General features: G+C 34.4%; 1 protein-coding gene across 9 annotated transcripts in view; it reads left to right on the forward strand.

Annotated features, from left to right (window-relative positions):
- Positions 1–23,079, forward strand: part of AKAP9 (A-kinase anchoring protein 9) — a 92,008-nt gene that overhangs the window by 15,924 nt on the left and 53,005 nt on the right. For 4 of the 9 annotated variants that reach the window (XM_035896742.1, XM_035896771.1, XM_035896750.1 and 1 more), the window contains exons 4-18: positions 1,261–1,314; positions 1,728–1,898; positions 4,402–4,557; positions 5,516–5,713; positions 6,473–8,911; positions 10,508–10,721; positions 11,522–11,601; positions 13,148–13,286; positions 13,732–13,853; positions 15,341–15,446; positions 15,862–16,060; positions 18,020–18,116; positions 18,956–19,045; positions 20,655–21,026; positions 22,009–22,233. In XM_035896742.1, coding sequence (XP_035752635.1) covers positions 1,261–1,314; positions 1,728–1,898; positions 4,402–4,557; positions 5,516–5,713; positions 6,473–8,911; positions 10,508–10,721; positions 11,522–11,601; positions 13,148–13,286; positions 13,732–13,853; positions 15,341–15,446; positions 15,862–16,060; positions 18,020–18,116; positions 18,956–19,045; positions 20,655–21,026; positions 22,009–22,233 — 4,662 coding nt within the window. The remainder of the gene's footprint in view (positions 1–1,260; positions 1,315–1,727; positions 1,899–4,401; positions 4,558–5,515; positions 5,714–6,472; positions 8,912–10,507; positions 10,722–11,521; positions 11,602–13,147; positions 13,287–13,731; positions 13,854–15,340; positions 15,447–15,861; positions 16,061–18,019; positions 18,117–18,955; positions 19,046–20,654; positions 21,027–22,008; positions 22,234–23,079) is intronic. The other 5 variants (XM_035896757.1, XM_035896784.1, XM_035896790.1 and 2 more) reach the window with 3 other exon arrangements.

Here is a 23,079-nt window from a genome sequence, read left to right on the forward strand (position 1 = left end):
TGAGTGAGCATCTGGTGATACCCAAACGATGTGCAGTGCCTCTATGAGTTGCATGGACTGCTGTTTGCTGCAATTTTCTTATTCTTTCTAAAATACGGTAGTAATCTCTCTGTGGTGTCTTCCTTTTTACTGAAGAAGTCAGGAACTAAAAGGGCACTATGTCAGCTCTGCAGATTCTTGTCTAATGTAGGTATATCCATTCTCTTAATACAAACTCGATGACTATATTGATCCCATTTATAACTGTGTACTTCTGTCGGGTAACTTATTGATTTCCTCAGGCATGATAGTCCTTTGTAAATAAGCCCTTATCTAGACTATGGCAGATGTCTGAGCAGTATAGCATCTTTTTTTGATTTAAACATAGTATTTGCGTCTGAAATGCTATGATGCTTTTCCATCTCTAGTACCATTATTTTTGTTTCAGGCTCTGATGGAATAAACAGCTCTGAGGGGAAATACAGCTGTTCTTGCTTTCTCATTTTAAAGCATTGGTCTGCTGTTTTAAAAGCCTGCCTGTCTGTTATGATTACTCACAAGTACACAGCACATTCTTTTCATTTGGATTTTTTTTTTTTTTAAACCTATAACTGCTACTTTGGCTTGTGCTCGCCTTTTGGAGATTTGTCATTATTGGTTTGCACAGTCTGTAGAACCAAAATTCTCATAGAAGCTGAAAGGTGTTGCAGTTTTAGGTGAGTGAAATAGGATTTTTTCAAATGTCTTATGTTAAATATATAATTTCTGCTCTTTTTTAATCTCAAGAAATTCCTTCAAATTGAGGATAGGAGTCCATTATACTGCCTTTCATCCACTGTTGAGAGATTGGTGACTTTCAGAAACAGTAAATCTTGGGGTGTATAAATACCTTTGAGAAAGCATAGTTATGTTTACTAATATAGAGAAATATTAAACATGTACTTTAAAATGCAGTAGTACTGCATTTTAGTAATTTAAAATATAAAGCTTTGCATTGACCTTTAAATCTGAATTCCTTTGTTTTCTCTAGATGTTTAAATTCATAATATGGTTTTTGTTTTTAGACAGTAGTATCTATTTTTGCAATTTTGAGTGTTTACATGTTACCTATGCTTACTTTGATACAATTTACTATATGTAAACCTGTTGTATTTCAAATGAAATTAATATTTGTAGCATAAGAATTCCCGTGGGTCTGCAGGAATCATCACATAAGATGCAAATGAATGGAAAATCAAGCTTTATTTCAAATAATAATTATTTAGAAATTTTTTTATACAGGTAAATGGTTGCAGTTTTGTGACAAGAACAGCTATACCTGCAGACTTAATCAGGGTACAGTATTGCAAATTGAGTCATAATACTAATGGCGAATACTAAAAAACTTGGACAATTTATTTTGAACAAAAACTGTGTTGCTGACTAATACTTTATTTTGCATGCTGTGCGCTGCATCTGTATTGTTTGTTATATATTAATATAGTGTATTGTTAACCTTGACGTGCAAAACAATTTACTAAGTCTATTAAGGCTAAGATTATAAAGCAGAACTCGCAGAAACGCTTTATGTCAGTGCTTTTGAGATGTGAATTTTACTAACAAAGGAGGTTACCATGGCAATAAGATCTTCAATGCTGTATTGTATGTTAATGTACTAAGGTGATGTTTGATACAGAATTTGATATTTGAGTTTACTTACTGTGATAAAGCATAAAAAATGGCATGTTAAGCGACTTGGATTGATTTAGGAAGAAGAATTTGGAGTTGGAGAGATTTGTTCTGAGCATGGAATGCAGCACTCTCACACGCAGCTAGAGGTGATGGAGAATGAATTGGCTGGGAAACAGCAAGAGATCGAAGAGCTAAACAGAGAGCTAGAAGAAATGAGGGCAGCATATGGTACAGAAGGATTGCAACAGGTATAATTACCTTATGTTGCTTTCTACTTGCTACTCGGTTACATGCAAAAATGCAGAGCATCACCTGAAAGAGTTCACACAATGGCAGCTGTTCAGAATGCAGTCAGTGTGTGGTACAGAATTACATGTAATTTGTTTCAGTCACATACCATGCGCTATATTTCTTTGAATGGCATTTCCATTGTGTGTCCTTTTTCTCTGTATTTTGTGACTAAAATTCCAGTGTTCTTCCCAGTGACTTTCTTCAAATCAGGAATGCGAAGACGATTTTCTTCAAGAAAAGCCCTAATTCTTCTCTAGTTGTGCAAAGACTGCATTTCTTTAATACCTTCCTGTTCCTCCAAGATCAAAAAACCACAGGTTTTACTTCCTAAGGAATGATATAACTGAGTTGATAGTAGAACCAAAAAGGTATTTGTATGTCAGACTTCACAGTCTGAAATACAGGGCAACTGTGACAGAACGTTTCAAGAAATGTCTAATAACCTGGGATTACAGGAAAGTATTTCTTACTTCAGAAATACCACTGGAATTTAAAGTTAGGTTTTAAAGTAAAGAATATTAAATACTTATTCTTCCAGTTTAAGCAAGTGGTGCAATGCACTGAAGTCAGTGCTTTGTCATGCTTCATGTCTTACTTATCTCTTTTAATTCGGATTCAGGTCACATTACTGCATTTTTCTATTTTTTGCAAAGTACTATAGAATACCAAAATTGTTCTAATATTCAGTCATTTTCACCTTCATTATTATTGCACAGTTATAATTTTTTCTGCTTTCATTTGTATTTTATCGTGAAAATGGATGTCACATTTTCCACCACTAGAGTGATCTTTAAGTGGTTGCCCTGGAGGAGGTGGTTTATCATTCCTTTGTCTGTTGGTGAATCTCTGGTGTTGCATTTTAAGTCAAACTTAGCTTCTAATTACTGTGTCTTGTATCTGTTGTGCTAAACATAATAGTCATAGCATAATAAAGAACATAAGTATAATTTTAGTTTCTCACATTTGTAACTACCGTTAGTTTTTCCTGAAAGAGGTGAAAGTTAAAGTGTTTGTGTTTTTAAATGGCTATGATTACTGTTTTAAAAATAAACTAAAAATATATTAAAACAGGCTGTGGTACAATATTTTAATAGTTGCAGCATATTTTTGTATGATAGTGGTACAGTGCATAATATCTCAGTTGAGAAATGCATGTGGTTTATTTTTCAGAAGAAACAAAAGAATTGTAAAAGGGGAGTGTGGAAGATACCTTGTGTGCTTTAGTTCTGCCTGTTTGTTAAAGAAAAAATTGAATAAAAAAAAGTTGAAAATTATCATATAGAAATGTGTGGATCGGAACAGATAAATTGAGTTGTTCAGTTTCATTGAAGAGGTGCAAAAGGAAAGATATGACACACTTAAGAGTCTGATCTGTTCCTAATTTGCTCTATTATAACAAACATGTAGTATTTCCACTAGATCCATGCTTTTCAAGTAGTTCACTGCAGTGTTCTGCAAATAACTTTGAAAATAGTTCGGCTTGTTTAAGGGAGGGACTTACGGTTTTTATGTCCCACTGAATAATGTCCCTATTCTCTAAATCAGTAAGCTTTATCTGGGAGCTTTATAGTTTTACTTCAAGACTCAGCTTATAACCTGGAGAAGCTTCTTTTTGGGAGCATTGTAAACAAATTACAGAAGGTGGCTGATGGTTTAAGAAATTTCCGTATGTAGGGATGAAGCTTCCACTAGCCCTGAATTAGTTCAAATTGACAAAGTGACTTTAAAGTGAGTAACATATCTATTTGTATAATTGCACATGAAAATGGTCCCAATTAACATTGTAGAATTTCTGGCTGCCTGAGTGTAATCCTATAAAAAATAAAGCATTTGCAAAAGATTTTTTTCTCTACTTTTATAATTTCATCATTACAAATTACAAAAGATTCATCTATTAAATACACTGTATCAGTTCTGCAGCTTGAGCTGATTTTCTTATGTGGTTATGAATAATTTCTCTGGGTTCACAATGTAGGATACTGCATGATATCTGCTATATGCCTTTAGTACAATGAATGCAATTTATTGCACTTTCAGTAAGAGATGATATAACTTGCATTTATTGTGGGAAAAGTGTGTGGACATAAGTAGTCGTACAAAATTGTGGGAACACTAGATACTCTGGCTTCCTTTATGATGGTTTGTTTACGTGGCCATGCTTTTTAGTTTGAAAGAAATTTATATGTTTAACTAATTGATCTTCTTAAAGGTTCAGATTTTGTTCTTTGATAAATACATTTTATGGAGAGGTCATATATTGTTAAAGGAGGGGAAAAAATCTGTTTCTGAACTATTTACAAATAGAGTTTGTGAAAAAATACATGCTCCAGTAGGTCTATGGGACATCTTTTAAAAGGAGAGGTTAGGGATGATGTATTACTACTTAACTAGAATAAGCCAGTATTTTTCTTTGTCTGTGGCTTTGATGTGCACTAATAGTTTAAATTTTATCTTTTGTAGCTGCAAGAATTTGAAGCTGCTATCAAAAAAAGAGATGACATTATCACTCAGCTCACTACTAACCTACAGCAGGCACGGAAAGAAAAGGATGAAACTATGAGGGAGTTCTTAGAGCTTACTGAACAAAGTCAAAACTTGCAAATTCAGTTTCAGCATGTAAGTTACAGCACTACCAATATTTATTTAGGTTTGAAAATTGATGTCACTTTGGAGGGTGGTCCATAAATGGCTACTTCCTGCAGAAAGACAGAAATTTTTGTGTATTTTTGAACAATTGGTCTCTTGGTATAGATCAGCAATCACTTTACCGGTCCTACAGTTATCATTATAGTACCTGGTGTATTGTATTAATTCACGATAAAATAATAAAGATCAGTCTGTTTTCTTCCCTAGTATGTGGTGATAGCTTCTGATAAATACTGGATGATGGCAGTTATCTTAGGGAGAAACACTTGTGTAATTAGTTCTCAGAGATTTGGGCTGAAATCTAACGTGTTCCCTTTGAAATCAAAACAGCCAGCCATCAGCTTCAGTGGGCCACCATTTCATGCTCCAGTCCTTCCTGTATTTTTGGGTAAAACCTTCATCTTGTGGTGTTATTAGAAAGTAATTTAAATAACAAAGTTAAGTCTCAGATAAGCATTTGTTCTAAAAAGCACTGGTGATTGGGGTGCCATGGACACTCTGTTAATCTGCGTGACTACAATTTACAGTGTTGCAGTTGAATATTGTAGTATTTTGTGCTGTTTAGGTACTTTATATAGCTTTTTTTGAGCTTCAGGTGAATTATATTCTGAAGCCGAGTTTTTATTATTAAAAATCAGATTTTGGGGAAAGTAACTACAAATTGGTTCATTTTACTAGTTAGAAATGTTTCTGAGACACTGCTGTACTGTGCTAGTTCACCATAAAAGAATTTAATATTCAATACTTTTTATTGGTTGGCCATTCCAAAAGAATAAGGATATTTCAGTTCCTCCTAAAAGAACTTAGAGAATTTAATAGTCTTTGGGCTTGTGGTGTGGAAGAAGAAAGTAAAGATCACTCTTTCTGTAGTGCAAGCTGTTTCTGAAAAACTTGATATATTTTAGGTTTTATTCTTTTTATGTTCAAGTTGCAGGCAAGTGAAGCCCTGAGGAACACCAGCCATAGTTGCACAGCTGCTGATTTATTGCAAGCCAAGCAACAGATACTTTCACATCAGCAACAGCTAGAAGAACAAGAATGTCTGCTGAAGAATTATCAAAAAAAGAATGAAGAATTTGAAGTGCAGATTACATGTCTTCAGGACAAAATTGCAACGTATGAAATGGTATGTTCCTTACTAGAAAGATCTCTTTTCCTAGTCTCTTTTTCTTTTCAGGCTTTTGTAGTTCCTTTGAAATGTAAGGGCCAAAGCACAGGTTATGAATATGCTGCATATAATGCATACAAAGATTTTAAGTTTTTAAGACTGCTTCTGTTAACTAACATGTAAAATGTGTATAATTTCAAATGGAAATTTTTATGTCAGTATTATGTATCAAGTTTTAGAAAATCGCAGACATATTTACAACAAATGATGAAACTGTACTGTATGTTAGAATGCCTTCATTAAATGACATTAGTTTGTTAGGAAAAAATTTTTTAAAACCTGCTTGAACAATTTTTTCCGTCTTAAGGAAAGAATGAATTATTTTCTTCATGTACATTTTTTTAATTATCCTTCATGGAAAACATTTAAAAGTACCTAAAAAAATTAAATGTCATTGAAAGTAACAAGAGACAAAATTTTCAGTAGATTGCACCAAATATTTTTTTGAAGTATCAGAGCACAACTGGAAAAAATTGAAGGGGTTTTTTTTTGGGTGGGGGGTGCAGGAGTATGATGTGGGGTGGGGACGGGGATCGTAACTTCTTCCAAAGGTACAGAAAACCTCCACATGAGGTCAACAAATAATTTATATTTAGTTTTATAAATGATCACTAGCATTCTAAAGAAAGGTGTACTTAAATAGCTAAGTCTATAAATGTTTTTATATGTTCAGATATCGAACTAAAATAAGAACATTGTTTTGCTCATTTTTTAAAGGAAAAACACAAAAATGAGGAAGAAGATTTGAGTAAACTACAAGAAAAAGAAGCATTAGTTGAAGAGCTGGAAGCAAAACTTGGAGAAGAAGAAAAAAATTCAAATCAGCTTAAGGAAAAATTATCAGATGTCAGTAAATTACTTGAAGAATTGAAAGAACAGATTTCACTAAAGAACCAGGAGATAAGTAATACGAGAGTTGAACTTACCACCTACAAACAGAAAGAAAGACAATGTTCTGATGAAATAAAACAATTAATGGGAACTGTGGAAGAATTGCAGAAACGATGTTATAAAGACAGCCAGTCTGAAGCTGACGTTGTGCAGAGAATGGAATTAGAAACACAAAGGAGACTGGCACAACTTCAGGCTGAATTAGATGAAATGCATGGCCAGCAGATTGTACAAATGAAGCAAGAATTAATTAAGCAACATGCAATGGAAATAGAACAGCGTCTTTTGCAACAAAAAGTAGAATTTGAGAAAACTTCAAGTCTGTGTTTGAGTGAGAGTGTTAATAAAGATCAAATGCATTTAATGAATATTAAAATTAATGAATTGAATGTGAAATTGCAAGATGCTGATAATGAAAGGGAAAAAATGAAGCAAGAATTGTCACAACAGATGGAAGTAATTTCAGCAGAGAAGTCTCTTCAACAAACTAAAATTGAAGATCTTTTCCAAGAACTGAATTTTTCAAGAGAGCAGGTTCAAAGAGCCAAACAAACCATAGTGGATATGGAATGTAGATTAAATGAAGCTGAAAAATACCAGTTTGTGATTGAAGATTTAAAAACTCAGCTGGCTTCTGCCTCTGAATTTAGGAAGGAACTGGAATTAAAGCATGAGGCAGAAGTCACAAATTACAAAATAAAACTTGAAATGCTAGAAAGGGAGAAGGATGCAGTTTTGGACAGGATGGCAGAATCTCAAGAAGCAGAATTAGAGAGACTGAGAACAAAGCTTCTGTTTAGTCATGAAGAAGAACTTTCCAGACTTAAAGAAGACTTAGAAAAAGAGCATATGGTGAACATGGAAAGCCTTAAAGATAACTTGAATATGCACCATAAACAGCAGTTAGATGAGGTACAAAATGAAATGAGTCAAAAGATAGAAGCCATGCAATATGAAAAGGACAACTTAATGACAAAGCAAAATCAGTTGATATTGGAGATCTCAAACCTAAAAGATTTACAGCAGTCTATTGTAAATTCTAAATCTGAAGAAATGACACTTCAAATCCATGTGCTGCAGAAGGAGATTGAAAAGCTTAGGCAAGAGGAAAAAGAAAAAGCTACCCTTGAACAGGAAATTCAAGAGTTGCAGTTTAAAACTGAGTCACTGCAGGAACAAATGAGGGAGAGAGAAGATAACCTTCAAAAAAAATGTTCAGAACTTGAAATGCAAAATAACCTTCTTAAGGGGGAAAACAAAACTCTGGAAGAGAAACTAAAAAGTATGTTGGTAAGCTCTGAAGAAAATGTCGTTTTTAGTAACAGTATTAGCTCCAAGTCAGAAATTTTGGACTTGCAAAAAAGAATAGAAAAACTGATCACTGAAAACGAGCAACTTAAAAACCAAAACGGTCAACTCCAAGAGGATACTGAAAGGCAGAAGAGTGCCTTTTCATTTACTGAGAAAAAACTTGAAGCTAATTATAAAGACCTGCAGAAAGAATGTGCAAGTCTTCTGAAGGCAAAAACTGAGTTAGAAGAGAACAAGAATAAGCAGGAAGCTGAATATAAAAGCAAACTCAAAGCTTTGAATGAAAAACTTCACCACTTACAAAGCAACAGACCAGTTTCATTTAAAACTAAAGCTTCTGGTTTTGAAGGGAGTAAAGAAATCAAGGTGTCCGGAGCAGACACGTTTGAGGCTGGGGAAGTTGTTGAAAAAGATGCGACAGAACTTATGGAAAAGCTTGAGGTTACCCAGCGTGAGAAACTGGAATTATCCCTGAGACTTTCCAATCTCTCTGAACTGTTGAAGTCAAAGCATGGTGAAATTTGTCATTTAAATGAGAAAGTTAAATCCTTAAAAGATGAGAAAGAACAAGTTCTAGCAAAATGTAAAGAACTAGAAGTCATAATTAGCCATGCTCAGAGAGGAAATAGTAGTAGTAATGACCCTAAGACAAAATGCTCTAAAGTAAAAGCTCTAAAGACTGCTGCTCCAGCTACTTCTGAAAGTAGAAATAACCCCCCTGGTCCAAGGAATAAAGTTGATGAAGGAATAAATGTAAGAGGAAATATAGGTTCAGGTAAAGATATCAGTCATAAGGTAGCAAAAAGAAAGGATGTTCAGCAAATGTTGAAAACAGAACAGCAGTCTCTTATAGAACATTTGCATGAGGTGACAGATGAAACATCGTTAATAGCCATTACACAGAGTGAAAATAATAATCTTCAGCAGCAAGTGGATGCCTTAAAATCAGAACAGGTGCGTTACATAAAGTGGTACAGAAAATAATTTACCTATGAAAATTAGTAGGAGCTTGCACTTGAATATTTGCATCATATTTTTCTTATTGGCTGCCTTGAAGTACAGGTGTGTGGACATGTGTGTGTGGCAGTGTGGCCAATGGTTGAAAGTGGTTACACGAATGACCAGAGTGATAACCATAGTCAATGTGTATGAGATGCTATTTTTCAGTGAAAGAAATATTCTTTCCTTACATTTAGTTAAATCAACAGCAACAAAAAAAGCTAAGGAGGAGACACCTAGAGCACTTCAACTTTGATACAGTTTTAACTTACTTACTTGAGGTGAAAGCTTATTCAGGACATAATTTTTTAATCTGTGATTAGCTTTTCAGTTCTCTTAAGTACTCATTCAAACAATATAAAGAGATAATGAAACTCTTGACTTCTTAAGTCTTTTATTAAACTTGCAAAATATCAAAATTGTGAAATGCTAATCTTCCATTTTCAAAATTTTTGTGTATCTGCGATTATCACTTCTTAAGACATGTATCTGGATGTGAGCGTTGAGAAATGTGTGAAGATACACAAGCGTATCATGTGATTCTAACCAATCTCTACATTTTGTTGGAGAAATTTTGCTTGTATTTTTTGGTATTGTAAATTAATTGCAGGTAGTATGGAAAGGATTGTTACTTGCCAACAAAAATAGCTAAGTATTGAATTACCAATATTTAATTAGGTGCTGGAATCATAAATCTGGCTTTAAATTTATATAGAGTGATGAAGTTGAATAGCATGCTGCAAAAAGTATGCAACTAAGTTTTCTGTAGAAATAGGTGTTAACCAGTCTTCTACTGTTTTTTAGATTGTTTTTTTCTTGTTCTAAAAATCCATCTAACAGTGAACTAATACTACCACTGACTAATTTTGTGTTGGATTGTACATCATTCATTTCCTAAGAAATAAAATCACAAGGAAAGCCACATTGGAAACAGTTGTGAGATTATAGAAAAGAGCTACAGCTCTATAAAGTATTTTATTTTATTTTTTATGAGGACATGATAAGGGTCTTGCAGTTTCCTGGCATAGAACTAAAATACCATTATGGTCCAGAGATGTCTAAAAACTTTTTCAAATTTGGACTCTAAATAGCTCATTATTGGTATATCCTAAACATACTTTTGCTTTAGCAATAACATCCCCAAAAGAGCAGTCTAGAACTGCAGGCTTTGCAAATAAGTGTTTTTAAGCTCTGCTAATAATACAGTCTTTCTTCTGTATTTGGAGTGAACATTAATAACTTACTTTGTTGGTAGCGATATTGCTGTCACTTCATTGGGGTAAATTCATTGGGGTTTTATTGCTGCAAAATAGGAATTGAAGCATATGGACTTTTGTTGATTTTAATTCAATTTTTATTTTAAGTTGAAGAAGTGTCATACTATTTTGTTACAATTCAATTTTCCAAACTGTGTATATTTAAATTTACCTAATGCATACCATATATGCGGCATTCCATTCAACACATTATTAATTCCAGAAATTTGCAAAGATGGGACTTTCTTGTCTTCTTGTTTCTCACTCTTTGTAAAATGTGTCTTTTTATTCTAAGGCTGATTTACAGCTACAGATGGAAGCACAGCGCATTTGTCTATCGCTGGTTTATTCAGCTCATATAGACCAGGTTCGTGAGTACCTGAAAGCAGAAAAAGAGAGTGCACTTTCCAGTCTTAAAGAGGAGCTTGTATGTAGTCATCTACAAGAGATGAATGATCTTAAAAAAATGCATCAGCTGGAGCTCCAGACCTTGAAAATTCAACAAGCAGGTAACGTGACTAGAATTAGGGGAGTGAAGGTCTTGATAAGAAAAACAGTGTCTTTAAAAGAAAACAAGCACAGGAGTTTGTGCATGTAGCTGTGCAATGAATTGTTTTTATAGAACATTTTGAAGTCCTTTTGTGCCAAATTATTTACCCATTACAAGTAGTCTATTACTCAGGGTACTTAAAAAAAAAAGTGATATTAAAAAAAAAAGGAATAGGAAGTTTTACAACTCATGTTTTGCTATTTGTATTAGGCCAATTAATTGTAAAGACCTGTATAATATATTCACCTATAAGGTTGTATTCCTTACTGAAATAATAAGCACATGCATCAGCAAAATATTTTTGGGCTTGTTTCATTCTCTGTTCTTTAAATTCCTGCATTGGCTCTGTGCCTACATTAAGTAAGCTTCTTTGCTACTACTGCTTTGCTACTACTTTTTGCCTCAGTGAGCTTTTATGTTATCATGCTGGTTTTCTATGCCTACTTTTTCTATCATCCCATGATTTGCCCTTGTGTAATTTTTTGACATAAGTTCTTTGGCCTCTATGTTTCTGAAAAGTTTGATCTTTCTAGAGCTTACTAACACACAAAGCCATTTCTTATCACTTACTGCTCTTGAACATGCAGTTCTACCGTAATAATTGAATCTGTCTGTATGATGGAACAAGAAAGAAGGGAACAAAAACCTATACTTTTCTAAGAGCTGAAGAGGCAACCTCACCAAGGCAGGAGGTTAGGCCTTTGAAAAGTTGTTGTGTATATAGTGTTTAAAAATAATATGAATAATTTGCATTCATAGATGATGAAGTCAAATCTACACAAAGACTTATAGAAAAGCTGAATGAAGCTGTAACTGAGGAATGTTCTAGGCTTGCTCAGGTAAGACTTAACAAAGAGTCTTTTAAAATGGAAATTTTGAAAACAAAAAATTAGGTGTACAGTGATTCATCATATCTTTCTACATCATTTTTAACAGGTGTTCTTTGCAGCTTTTCTCTTTGCATTGATCTCAAAATAGAGACAGCTAAACCTGATCTTCAAAAATAATATTGCAAGGTGTTCTGGTTTTTTTTTCCCTAAACTCTTTTATGTCCTTGTCCAGACAATTCTTCTGTCTTATACCTAGTCTTGATCTTCTATGTAATGTTTGTCTTATATCTACTCGTTTGGAAGTAATTTTTTTCCTTCCCATATGTCTCTGGCTATAAGTTGCTGATTTAACAGCTGTCTGAAGTAATACACTTCTTGACACACAGGACATCACTCTCATATCTGCAATAAGATAGTAATTTCTTTATTAGCTGCAGCATCTCTTTCAAAGACTTAAAAGTGTCTATGAATCTATGAAAATTACTGTCTCTATTGTTTTCAGCAACTAAATATTATATTCAAAAGTTGAAGCTTATTTTTAGTCTATATTCTAGTGTTAGCCACCAATAATATTATTTTGCCATATCTTTTTTTGTAGACTACTAGCAATCAATGGCCCTTACAGGTACTTTTTGAACCAGCAATCAAGCTACTTATTAAACTTATTTCTGAATAAATTAAGCTACTTTCAACATTCATTATCCACCATGGTTTTCCAATCTTAAGTACTTCAGATCGTTGGTTTTGGTGGGGTTTTTTTTTTTCCTCCTTTGCTGGACTTTTTTCAACACCTTTTGGGGAAAGTGGATAGCAGAACTTTTTTACTTGAGGGCCAACATAGGAATGATTAAGCAGGACTCCATGATAGCGCATAGAAAGCAGCAGCCAAATGAGAGTCTTTGGCATTAAAGAATCCCACTGTGTGCTCTGGGCAGGCCAAGTTTTTTTTCAAGTATCATTTATTTTCAGAAATCGTATGGGTAAATCTGTTTGCCTACTCATCGTAAATACAGCAGCTATTCTGGTGGCAAGATAGCACCAACAAACACGAGGCCTTCTGTTTACGATTTGCTTGAGTTTTCATCCACCACCCCCTTTTATCCTATTTGTTCAATACTTAAGAACAAGATGAATTGTAATCTCTAAAAAGATATAGATTTCTGCCATAGGGAATCCTTCCAAGTAAAATTACTGTTTACGAGAACGAGACATTTAAAATGTAAACTTGCTTTCAGCATTAATAAAGGAGACCTTTCTATGCAAGATTTTTATACTGGGCAGTTCTAAATTAAATAGTCATGCCAAAATAGTCATGCCAATGTATTTATGTTTTAGCTGAAAAGTCTTCCCATATCTGTTTCTTTTACCAGGAGTATTAAAGATTGTCTAGGTTCTTATGACTCAACAGAACATCAATCCCATCACTTCCACAGAAGACAATACTCAAAAAATACTACTTTCCTGGCACCATTTTTCTTGTTTCCTTTGTGAATTGTGATTAATAAATTAATAAACAATTCTTCACTTTTTTTTCTTTGTTTCATTTGTTGTGCAGGTTTTATGTGACAATCAGAATGAATATTCTTCAGCTGTTGTAGAAGTTGGTGATAGGGAACAGGATATTTTCCGTAGACCTGCTGCTATGAGAGAAAAACTGAGTGTAGAATTACCAATACACAGAGGTCAAGCTCAAGGTAATTGCATTGTACTATGATGCTGGTTAAAAAACAATACTGATTTCAAGTATTTCAGATTGCCAGTTATGCCATTAGTTGTTCAGGTGCTAATTAATAGGGTGCTAATTAATAGCTAAGTAGCTGCTTTAGAGATTTACTCACTATTCTGAACCACTTTTATTTTTTATTATGAGTTTTTCGTGTGCTGTTTTCATTATAGTGGAAATCGGTCAAAAAAAGTATTGGGTGTTTTTTTCTTTCTCCTTTCATAGAAGAAGTTAGCAGCTCTACCAAAAACTTAATATATATCAATACTATATAAAAATGCATCCAAAATTTGCAAGTGGCCTCACTTGTTTCAATAATATGTAATATTTATCAGATAATTCTTCAATGGAGAACTTGTGAACAGTTCACTGCACTAAAATTTATGGTAAAATGTTTGATTTAATTTTTTTTTAAGTCCCTGGTTATCTGTGTAATTTAGCTGTGCAAGAACGTATGGATGCACTTCTACACAAGATAATGGAAGAATACAGTAGGCTGAAAGCATTGCAAACACAGCTGATGAAAGATTATAAACAGGTAAACTTTTCATAGCCTATGAATATATGAGCATTTCAATTTTCTGTTGCATTAATTCCCTCTGGATGAGTGAAGAATGTGTTTGAAATTGTGTTTATGTACCCTCCTTGAGTGGCAGAGCAAGACAATGATTTGATAAAACGGAGATAGCTGCTACCCATGTCACAGGATCATGGAATCGCTGAGGTTAGAAGGCACCTCTGGAGTTCATCTAATCCAACCTGTTGCACAAAGCAGAGTCAGCTAGAGGAGGTTGCCCAGGACTGTGTCCAGCGGAATTTTGAATTTGCCTTTGTTGAACTTCATGAGGGTCCTCTCAGCCCCTTTCTCTGGCCTGTTGCAGTACCTTGAAACAGCAGCACAACCACCTAGTGTGTCAGCCACTCCTCCCAGTTTTGTACAGTCTGCAAACCTGCTGAGGGTGCACTCTTGTCCCATCATCCAGGACATTAATGAAAAGGTTAAAAAGTATTGGCTCCAGTATTGACTCTTTAGGTACACCACTAGTTATTGCCTTCCAACTGGACTTTGTGCCACTGATCACAACCTTTTGAGCCCAGCAGTTCAGCCAGTTTTCAGTCAGCCTCAACATCCCCATTCTTTATCAGTTTATCTATGGGCATGTAATGGGAGGTGCTGCCAAAAGGTTGGTCAGGTATGATTTCCCCTTCATAAATCCATACTGGCTACTCCCAAATGGAGTATCTTCTTGGCTTCATGTGTTTGGAAATGGCTTCCAGGATTATTTCTCTGTCAACTTCCCAGAGATCAAAGTGAGGTTGACTTGCCTGTAATTCCTCAAATCTTCCTTCTTTCTCTTCTTGAAAGTGGGAGTGCTTTTATCTACTCCTCAGAAACCTCACTCAGTCACCATGACTTTTGAAAGATAATTGAGAATGGCTTCGCAATAACATAGATGAGTGTATCACATAAGGCACCACCAAATTGTTCATGTCCAGTTTGTTCCCTAACCTGATCCTCCTCCACCAAAGTTGTCTTCCTTGCTCAAAACTTTTATGCTTATCTCGGGAGCCTGGGATTCCTAAAGACAAATTTTATCAGTAAATTTGGAGTTAGGTACTTCCATGTATTAAATAGAGTACTCTAACCAATTATATCTAGAGATGATTGCAGTTCACATGTACAGATGGATACACACGTACAAAAAATATTTGTACATGAAAACTGCATCTTGGGCCTGAGGATGGTATTAGTGTCAACCTCTCCTTCTTGGAGTCAGAGGAATTATAACTTCACAGTTTGTATCCAGAGAGAGTAGTCTGAGGTTCACAGGGGACATTCTGCACAGGCTGATCAACCAGCTATACGTGTATACTTGGTCATTCAGGCTGCAAAATGAAATACATTGTTACACTCTCTTATGCATTGGCCACCAATCTTTCTTATATGTTTATAATCACAGTTAATATTTTTGCATTGTTGCTAGACAAAATACTGTCATTTGTATTTGCTTGATTATTTTTTAGGTCAAAGAACCATGGCTATCTTCTTCAGAAAGGAGGAAAGAAGAGGAACCTAGCTACCTGGAAACAAGAAAGGAATGTCTGCAGACCCCTTCACAGGGTCTAATGGGTAAAAAGATGCATACGCTGTTTTTAATGTGTGTATATTCAGAGAGAGAGAGAAGATAATAACTTTAAATTCTAACTGATTCATAGCTTACTACAACTTGAAGCACAGAAGAGATTTTGCAGTATGATACTCTAATTTTCTTAAATCTCTAAAATATTCTGGAATTATATTCTGTGAAACAGTTTTGGTTTAGTCTTTTTCAGTTTTCTGCTGTTAAAGTTCCATTACCCGTATCAAATACAGTTTTGCAAAATGGAAGATTAAGTTATAATTATTTGTTATGGAAAATAATTTTTATGATATCAGAAGGAATTTTTAACTACAGTAATTCAGTCCATCACTGCTAATAACTTGTGAGAGAGTTAATTTATACTAATGCGGTTTATTCTCCCCCCTTCAAATAACCTACATATAGATCCTGCGATTCAAGAATACTGCTCCAAGGAGATAGGAAACCTTAAAACACAACTTGAAGAACAGCATACTCAAGAACTGGAACACCTCCGGTCCTATTTCCAACAGCAGCTGAAAGAAAGTGAAGAGAGGTACACGACAGAGATTGTCTATCTGCAGGATAAGCTTCAGAATGCTGGGGTATCCTCTGACCACACGAGGTATTAATTGGTTCTTTAGTGCTTATAACTTTGAGCTTCGTACAAAAATAAGTGTTTCAAATAACCATTGGTGTAAAACTACATTTTACTTCAAAATTTGAGAAATTCTTTATAAACTTATTACTCTTATGTTGTTTTGTTCCTTCACAAGTTAAGAGTGTTAGGAAGAAATTACATAAACATTGCAAACTAAGTAGTGCAACATTTAGAATTTATTACACTTTTATAGTTAATAGAGGAATATTTGATAATTGGAATAATGCATTAATATAATTTCATACATACGAGCTTTTTAGCAGTAATATCAAAGCTTCCAACTCAGCAGACCACTTTCAACTCTCAAAACTTCAGGCAATGTGCTTTACACGTAAAGACGCCTCGTGTAGCATAGTTGCATGAAATTGATGATTTTCTAGAATGATATGTAGCTATAAAGTTTGTGGCAGAGTTGAGGTCCACTTAACACATTCTGACTTTCACCAAGTCATGGGCCATGGGACATACTTGTCAGCCTCCTCCTGGTCCTGACCATTGTGGCCATTCAAACCTGAAAGAGGTGCAAGTGTCCTGCGAGGGATCCTGACAGCTGTGGAGCCTCCTGTTCCCCAATTCTTTCACTGTCTCCTTACATGTGTTCAAGGAGTGGTGGGTGCTTTTGATTGTGCTCCATTCAGTGTCATCTCTGGTTTCCTGTTCTTCCATTTTTGATCCTCGTATTCCTTCCTTTTGTTTCATTTAGTATCCTACAAATCCACTCAGTTTCTCTGCGTTTTTCTTTCATCTGACTCTCTCTTCTGTGAGAGAGAACTACAAGGATTTATTAGCCAGACCAGTGCTCAACTGTAAAGGGGAATTGGGAAGAGACAGCACCGATAGGAAATGCTACTAAAAAGGGGGGAAAACTCTCTAGATGTTTCTAGAAATTGTTAAATATTTTATATACTTACCACAGTACTCTCTTAAAAAGAAAAAGGACTATGGTAGGATAAATCCTTAGAAGCTGAGAGAAATGAAGATAAAAGTGTTTTCCTTCAACCATGACCCATTAGAACCCAAACAGCTGTTTTTCTCTTATTGTTTGATCGTAGCAAAATAACCAATTTTTTTCCTTGTATGAATTAATATTTGTATGTACTTGTTTTGAGAAGAATAAGAGGTCCAAGTTCTGCAAATGTTTATGGAACTGTAAGACTTATACTTAAATCATTGTTTTCCACTAACTGCCTTGTAGAATCGGTACACATTTATTAGCCTGAGCTCAGTTTTAAGGGACTTCTTAATCAATTACTTTTTAAGCCTTTAAAAAAAATAATCAAGTTATGAGCATTTTCAAAACGCATTTTGTGAAACTGTATGCTGCTGTATGTGTGTTGGCCAGGACAGTTTAGAAACCATATATGAATATTTATAAATTATTTTAAAATGGGTAGTTAGTGTTCTGATTTAGTCCATGATAACTATTCACCTGAAATACTCAAAACTCATTTTACTTATGTTTAATGAGCATTTAGAGCGATTATCAGTATTTATAAGCTAACAGGGTAGAGAAAAAACTTCCCATGAAGATTTGCTTTCTCTTAGCTTTCATACCTGAAGTTCAGGTTTTAAACATTAAAATGAAACTGGAGTTTTACAGGAAAAGTTCCTAGATGAGTACACAAATTGGTTTCTAACAACCTAGTATGGAGTTCTGTCTCATTACATCTCAAGCCTGAAGATGAGTGACTTTTAATGGTTTAGTCCGTAACCTGTTGAATGATCTATTACATGCTCAGTCTCCACACCTGGTTAGTTGGGAAAAGGTGTGTTCTGAGGAAAATATTTTCAGTGATTGGTCTCTAAATACATATAATGTATATGTGTATTCATATAATGCATATTTGAATAGAAGAAAAATAAGGTATATTGAAATACTGATTTTTTTTTTATTTCCCCCCTCTGCTTCTTTTATCTTTTTAGTGTAGCTACAGATGCACAAATAAAGCTAAAAGAAGTCTTCAGGGAAGTGAAGTGCACTGACAGTCTTCATCAGCAAAGAACAGATGAAGCAGTGGAGGTATCATACAACTGAGTTGACAGCTAATGTACATATGGTCAATAAAATTTAGGTGCTTTGGGTTCTAAGATGAAATATGGACATAGTATTTGGTAATAGTAAAGTAATTACTATGTTAGTACTATGCTATTCTATTAGATGATCCATGTTAGAGGAAAAAGGTTTAAATTTTGCTGAAAAACATTTCTGGAAATTGTGAGCAATAAAGCTTGCTTTATTGGTCCTGGGTTTTAATTTTTTTTTCCACTTTGAAACAAGACATTTGGTTTAGGCTACTACTTATTAAAGTGGAAAAAAAAAGTGTTCAAATTCTGGGATTTCCTCAGTCTTTAAAATATTGTGACTTCTCTTTAAACACTAGTTATGGAACAAGAGTGATTTAAGTGAAATCTCCGTACTTTTTAAATATAGACTACACAGTTTTTAGAAGAAATTTTGAAAAAGTAATCCCAAAGATCTTAGAAATCAAATGGAAATGGAAAAGACTCCATACATTCCTCCCCTAGTACTTCTGGAAACCTGGCTCAACAATTCTGCATTCTGCAAAACAGTGATGCTCTTTTGTACTGTGATCCTGTGCTTTCTTGCCTGTTTTCTGTGCATCTGACAAATCAAATGATGCTGGAAGAACAGTTGTTGCAAACTCAACTTCTAAAATTAGTTCTGAAGCGGAAACAAGGCAAAGTCCTTTACCCAGTTCTTTTATGTTGTGGTACAAAATTATGGGATTTGCATGAAATTAAGATAACCTAACTGAGGAAAAAAATCTCTGTCAGATTGAAACTTTTAAAATTAATGAAATAAAAGACATGATCTGAGATTTCATGGTTTTCTTACAGCTTGCTAGTGAAATTGAAATGCAGAATGATCTGGATGTTCAATTGCTAGAAAAGCAGTATCAAGAAAGATTAGAAGAAGAAATAGCAAAGGTATGTTTTTTATTTTGTTACTTTAAAATATGTTTAAAAAATACTGTCACTTTCATTTGCCAATTCTGACAATTTAGACAGTTGCAATAGCATATGCTAACTTGTGTTTGATTGATTTCCAAGGAATCGTTTCATTCTGATTCTGAAAGGGGAAAGTCTTAAAAAACTTCTGAAACATTTGGGGTTTTTTTTAGTTGTATCTCCTATTCCTAACTCATAATATCTGTTCATGTGCGGGGTGGGGGTGGTGTTTTGCTTTAATACTTCCAAGAAAACATGCAACCATACTTGACACCAGAATTTGTTTATAAAATCTGGAAGCTTAGAGAGTGGATTTCTTGCTACTTTAGGCTTAACAGCTGCTCAGTTCAAAAGATTTTGCACTTAACAGTTTTACACTATTTTCTGATCATATTTTATTGTACATTTTAATATATTGTATAAAATGCATAGTTTTTATTCAGATCTGGTGACCTTCTCTAAAACATGAGAAGCAAAACGAACATTTTATGGGTAGAGTATATTTATTCAATTGTTTGTGGATTTACTTAATTTTGACTTCCAAAAATGTTTCACTTCTTTGCAGAATGAAAAATTATCTCTCCTTTCATTATATCATGACATACATAAAAATGAAATTAACATAAATTAAAAAGCGGGGGGGGAATAAAGGAATACTTCTTAAAAAGATTTTCAGTGAGATCTAGGAAGAATGTTATAGCCAGCACTAGATGATGATATTCATTTACATAATCCACATTTATGAAGTAGAAGTTCCATTTCTCTCATCTGCTGCCAAGAAAACCCTTCTTTATGGCAAAGAAAAATACATGATTGGCCAGCATTTTGTTAGGGCTGTTTAAGTTCAAAAGACACACTCACATTTTCTGGAAGGGAAGAGTTAGGTGTTTTCTTTTCAAGTGTAACACTTCTGTATTTATTATACTATTTTTTCCACACTTTTTGTAGCTTATGCTATAAATGGCTGTATTCTAAATCTAGAAAAGAACTGCTCACATGATTGGAAAAGGGGTTTATTTGTGTTAGAAGGGGATACTTAGCAAGACAAAAGTTACCAGCCTGTTGTAACTGAAACTGCAGCTGTTTAATGCCAGTGGAAGTTTCCTTTTGGTCAAGTAAAATTCCTGTGCTGAGTATCAAGCACATGGTGCTGCTGTCTTTACACAGCCCAAAATTCCATGTCTTTGAAATGTTTACAAAGGGTGCTTGGTTAGACACAGGAAGCTTAGCACAGCTGCACTTATGTCAATATGCCAGGACTTTTTAAAGTCATCTTATAGAATCTTTTTTAAAAAGCACTAGATAATTCTGTGCTAAATAATATATTTTAATTGAAAATACCATCATAGTTTATTAAACTACCTTAAATACAGCATGTCTGTATTTTAAGAGGTGACCGTTGACGAGATTGACAAAATTATGTTCTTTTATCATTCTGTTTTCTTCTGTAAAAATAATAAAATAAAATCATAGTTCAGAACTTCTAGTACTTTTATTTATATTACTGATGATCAGCAATGAGATTTCTTCAGCAACAGGAGATGCTTTGAAGCATAAACTGATAAAGATTTTTTTCTTACTTATTCAGGTAATAGTGTCAATGAGCGTAGCATTTGCCAAACAGACTGAATTGTCAAGAATTGCTAGGCAGAAGGAAGAAGAAGCACAAACACAGATTGTACATCAACAGGGAATGCATTTTGAAATTAAAAAGCAATGTGGTGAAGAAGAGGTTGACGGCCCTCTTAGAAAAGCAACAGAAAAAGGCACTAAGCATGAAGAAGAATTGAAATCACTTTGCAAGGAACTCGCTGAAGAGTCTGGTGAGATCAACTCACTTGGAGAACAGCTTCATTCTAATAGCAAGCCTGATTGCGTACTAGGAGAGACCACACATGAATCAGTGATTTCTGAAGAACTTTTTTCACATGTTAAAGGGCTTACAGCAGAAGAAACACTGGTAAGCATAAAAAAAATTGGCAGTGTGTAACACCATATCTGAATAGTCTTTCCAATGGATTTACAGTTCATTTCAATGAGAAAACTGCAAACAAAGAAATGAAGATGAAAATTCCATTTAAATATTTGCCTTTCCCTTTCAAAGGCTGACAATCTCAGACCTAAATTATCTACCCTTATTTCCTGGGTTCTACCTGACTATCATAGCACTATGCTATGCTGCAAGGAAAGGAATATGACACTGATTACATGAAAATAAATTATTCTATTTCATGGATACAACTGTATTGCAGGCAATAAATTGTGTAAAGACTTTTTCTAAGCTAGATTGTATTCTAATGTTTTTACAAGGAACTCATTAAAAATAGTGTTTAAAGACTTTGAGTTCCTTGTGATAAAGGATATCAGCTGAATACAAAAATTATAAAAGTAATACGTGAAATATGTATTTAGCATCTCACAAACATTTGATAGGGGGCTCAAATGTGGAGTAAATATGAAAAAAAGCTGTGATGAATTTTTGACTCCACAATTTCATCCTAAGTTTAAATTTTTTTATTAAGTGTGGCACTAGTTGAAGCAAAAATTACACTTTCAAATTTGTGTAATAGTTAAATATTCTGATCTTGTATTAATTTGATAGCACATAAACTGTAGTATTCCTGGGTTTTATTATACTGTTCTCAAACTTCTCTTGTTGTACATGCATGCACTGAAATGCATGTACGTCTGCCACTGCATTTTCTCTTGAGATCCCCAACAGCTAAAAACCAAAATAGTTAACACTGTTTACTGTTGTTTTAAAAAAACTTGTCTTTTAAATGGAGAATATTTCTAAGTCTGGACCTTTCAAGAAGCACGCAAGAAGATAATGCTTTTGTGATAGCTACTTTAATTTGTGAAAGTATTTTCTAAAATTTATTTAAATATTTACTAGAAACTGTCATTGAACATAAAGTGCTAAAATAGTTCCAATATTTCAGTGCTACAGTGAGATGACGGCATCAGACACAGAAACATCAAGTCAGCTGTTGTTATACGAGGAACGTTTGGAAGATATGCGACAGGAGCTAGTACGGCAATATCAGGAACATCAGCAGGCAACAGAATTATTGAGACAAGGGCACATGCAGCAAATGGAACGTCAAAAAGAAAATCAAGAGCAACTCTTAGCAGAGCTTGAGAGTCTTAAAGTGCAATTAGCTGAGGTAATATGGGGTTTGACTCAATGAGTTAACATGGGTTAACAAAGGGACATCACCAGGCAGATTTGTGTTTATTTATATTGGTATCTCTCTGTATATTGAGATACACACATATTTGCTATATGCATGCACAGAAACACACACATATCTATTTGTGTGTGCATATATACAAACACAGATATGCATATATGTATAAAAGGCATATGTCTTTAATCAGAGCTCAGTCAGTAATGGATCAGTTTAGACTTCTGTAAACATAGAGAAAGCCTGCAGTGCTGCACAGCAGCCAGAAGAGTGAGTGAGTGAGTGCAGGCTAGCATCTATTTACATCAATGAAGCCACCAGCTGTGGCTAGAAATACTACAGAATTCTTCATTTTTCCTCATCCCTGCTTGAGGTCTGAACTTGAACAGTATCGGTGGCTTCCTGCAAAAACATGTTTTGGCTTTTTTTTTTTTTTTTTCTTTTTTCCCCAATTATGGGAGATTAAGTCCTTACTGACTGTTGGGATGAAACAAAATCTGTGGGGTTTGGTGGGAAACACCACTGCTTCTTTGGCTTTTTAGACTTAACTTCCTGTCACTCTGCATCTGTTCAAAGCCTATAGGAGATATACTAATGAAACTCTTCAATTTATCTTGATAATTAAGTCTTAAAAAATAATGTAATTTCTAGACTTGTCTTCAAAGATCCCTTCCCTTGAAAGACAAAGTAAACAGAATCCAGAATTTGTCTTGCTCTGATTTAATTTCAACGATGTAACATTACAGAAATGCACATGGAAGTAGTAATCAGTGAATTCTAAAATTCTGTGATTTCACTGTGGATTGGAGCTTTAGAATCCTTCAG

Source organism: Egretta garzetta, unplaced genomic scaffold (assembly GCF_000687185.1).
Source record: "Egretta garzetta isolate BGI_Z169 unplaced genomic scaffold, ASM68718v1 scaffold30, whole genome shotgun sequence".
Lineage (NCBI taxonomy): Eukaryota > Metazoa > Chordata > Aves > Pelecaniformes > Ardeidae > Egretta > Egretta garzetta.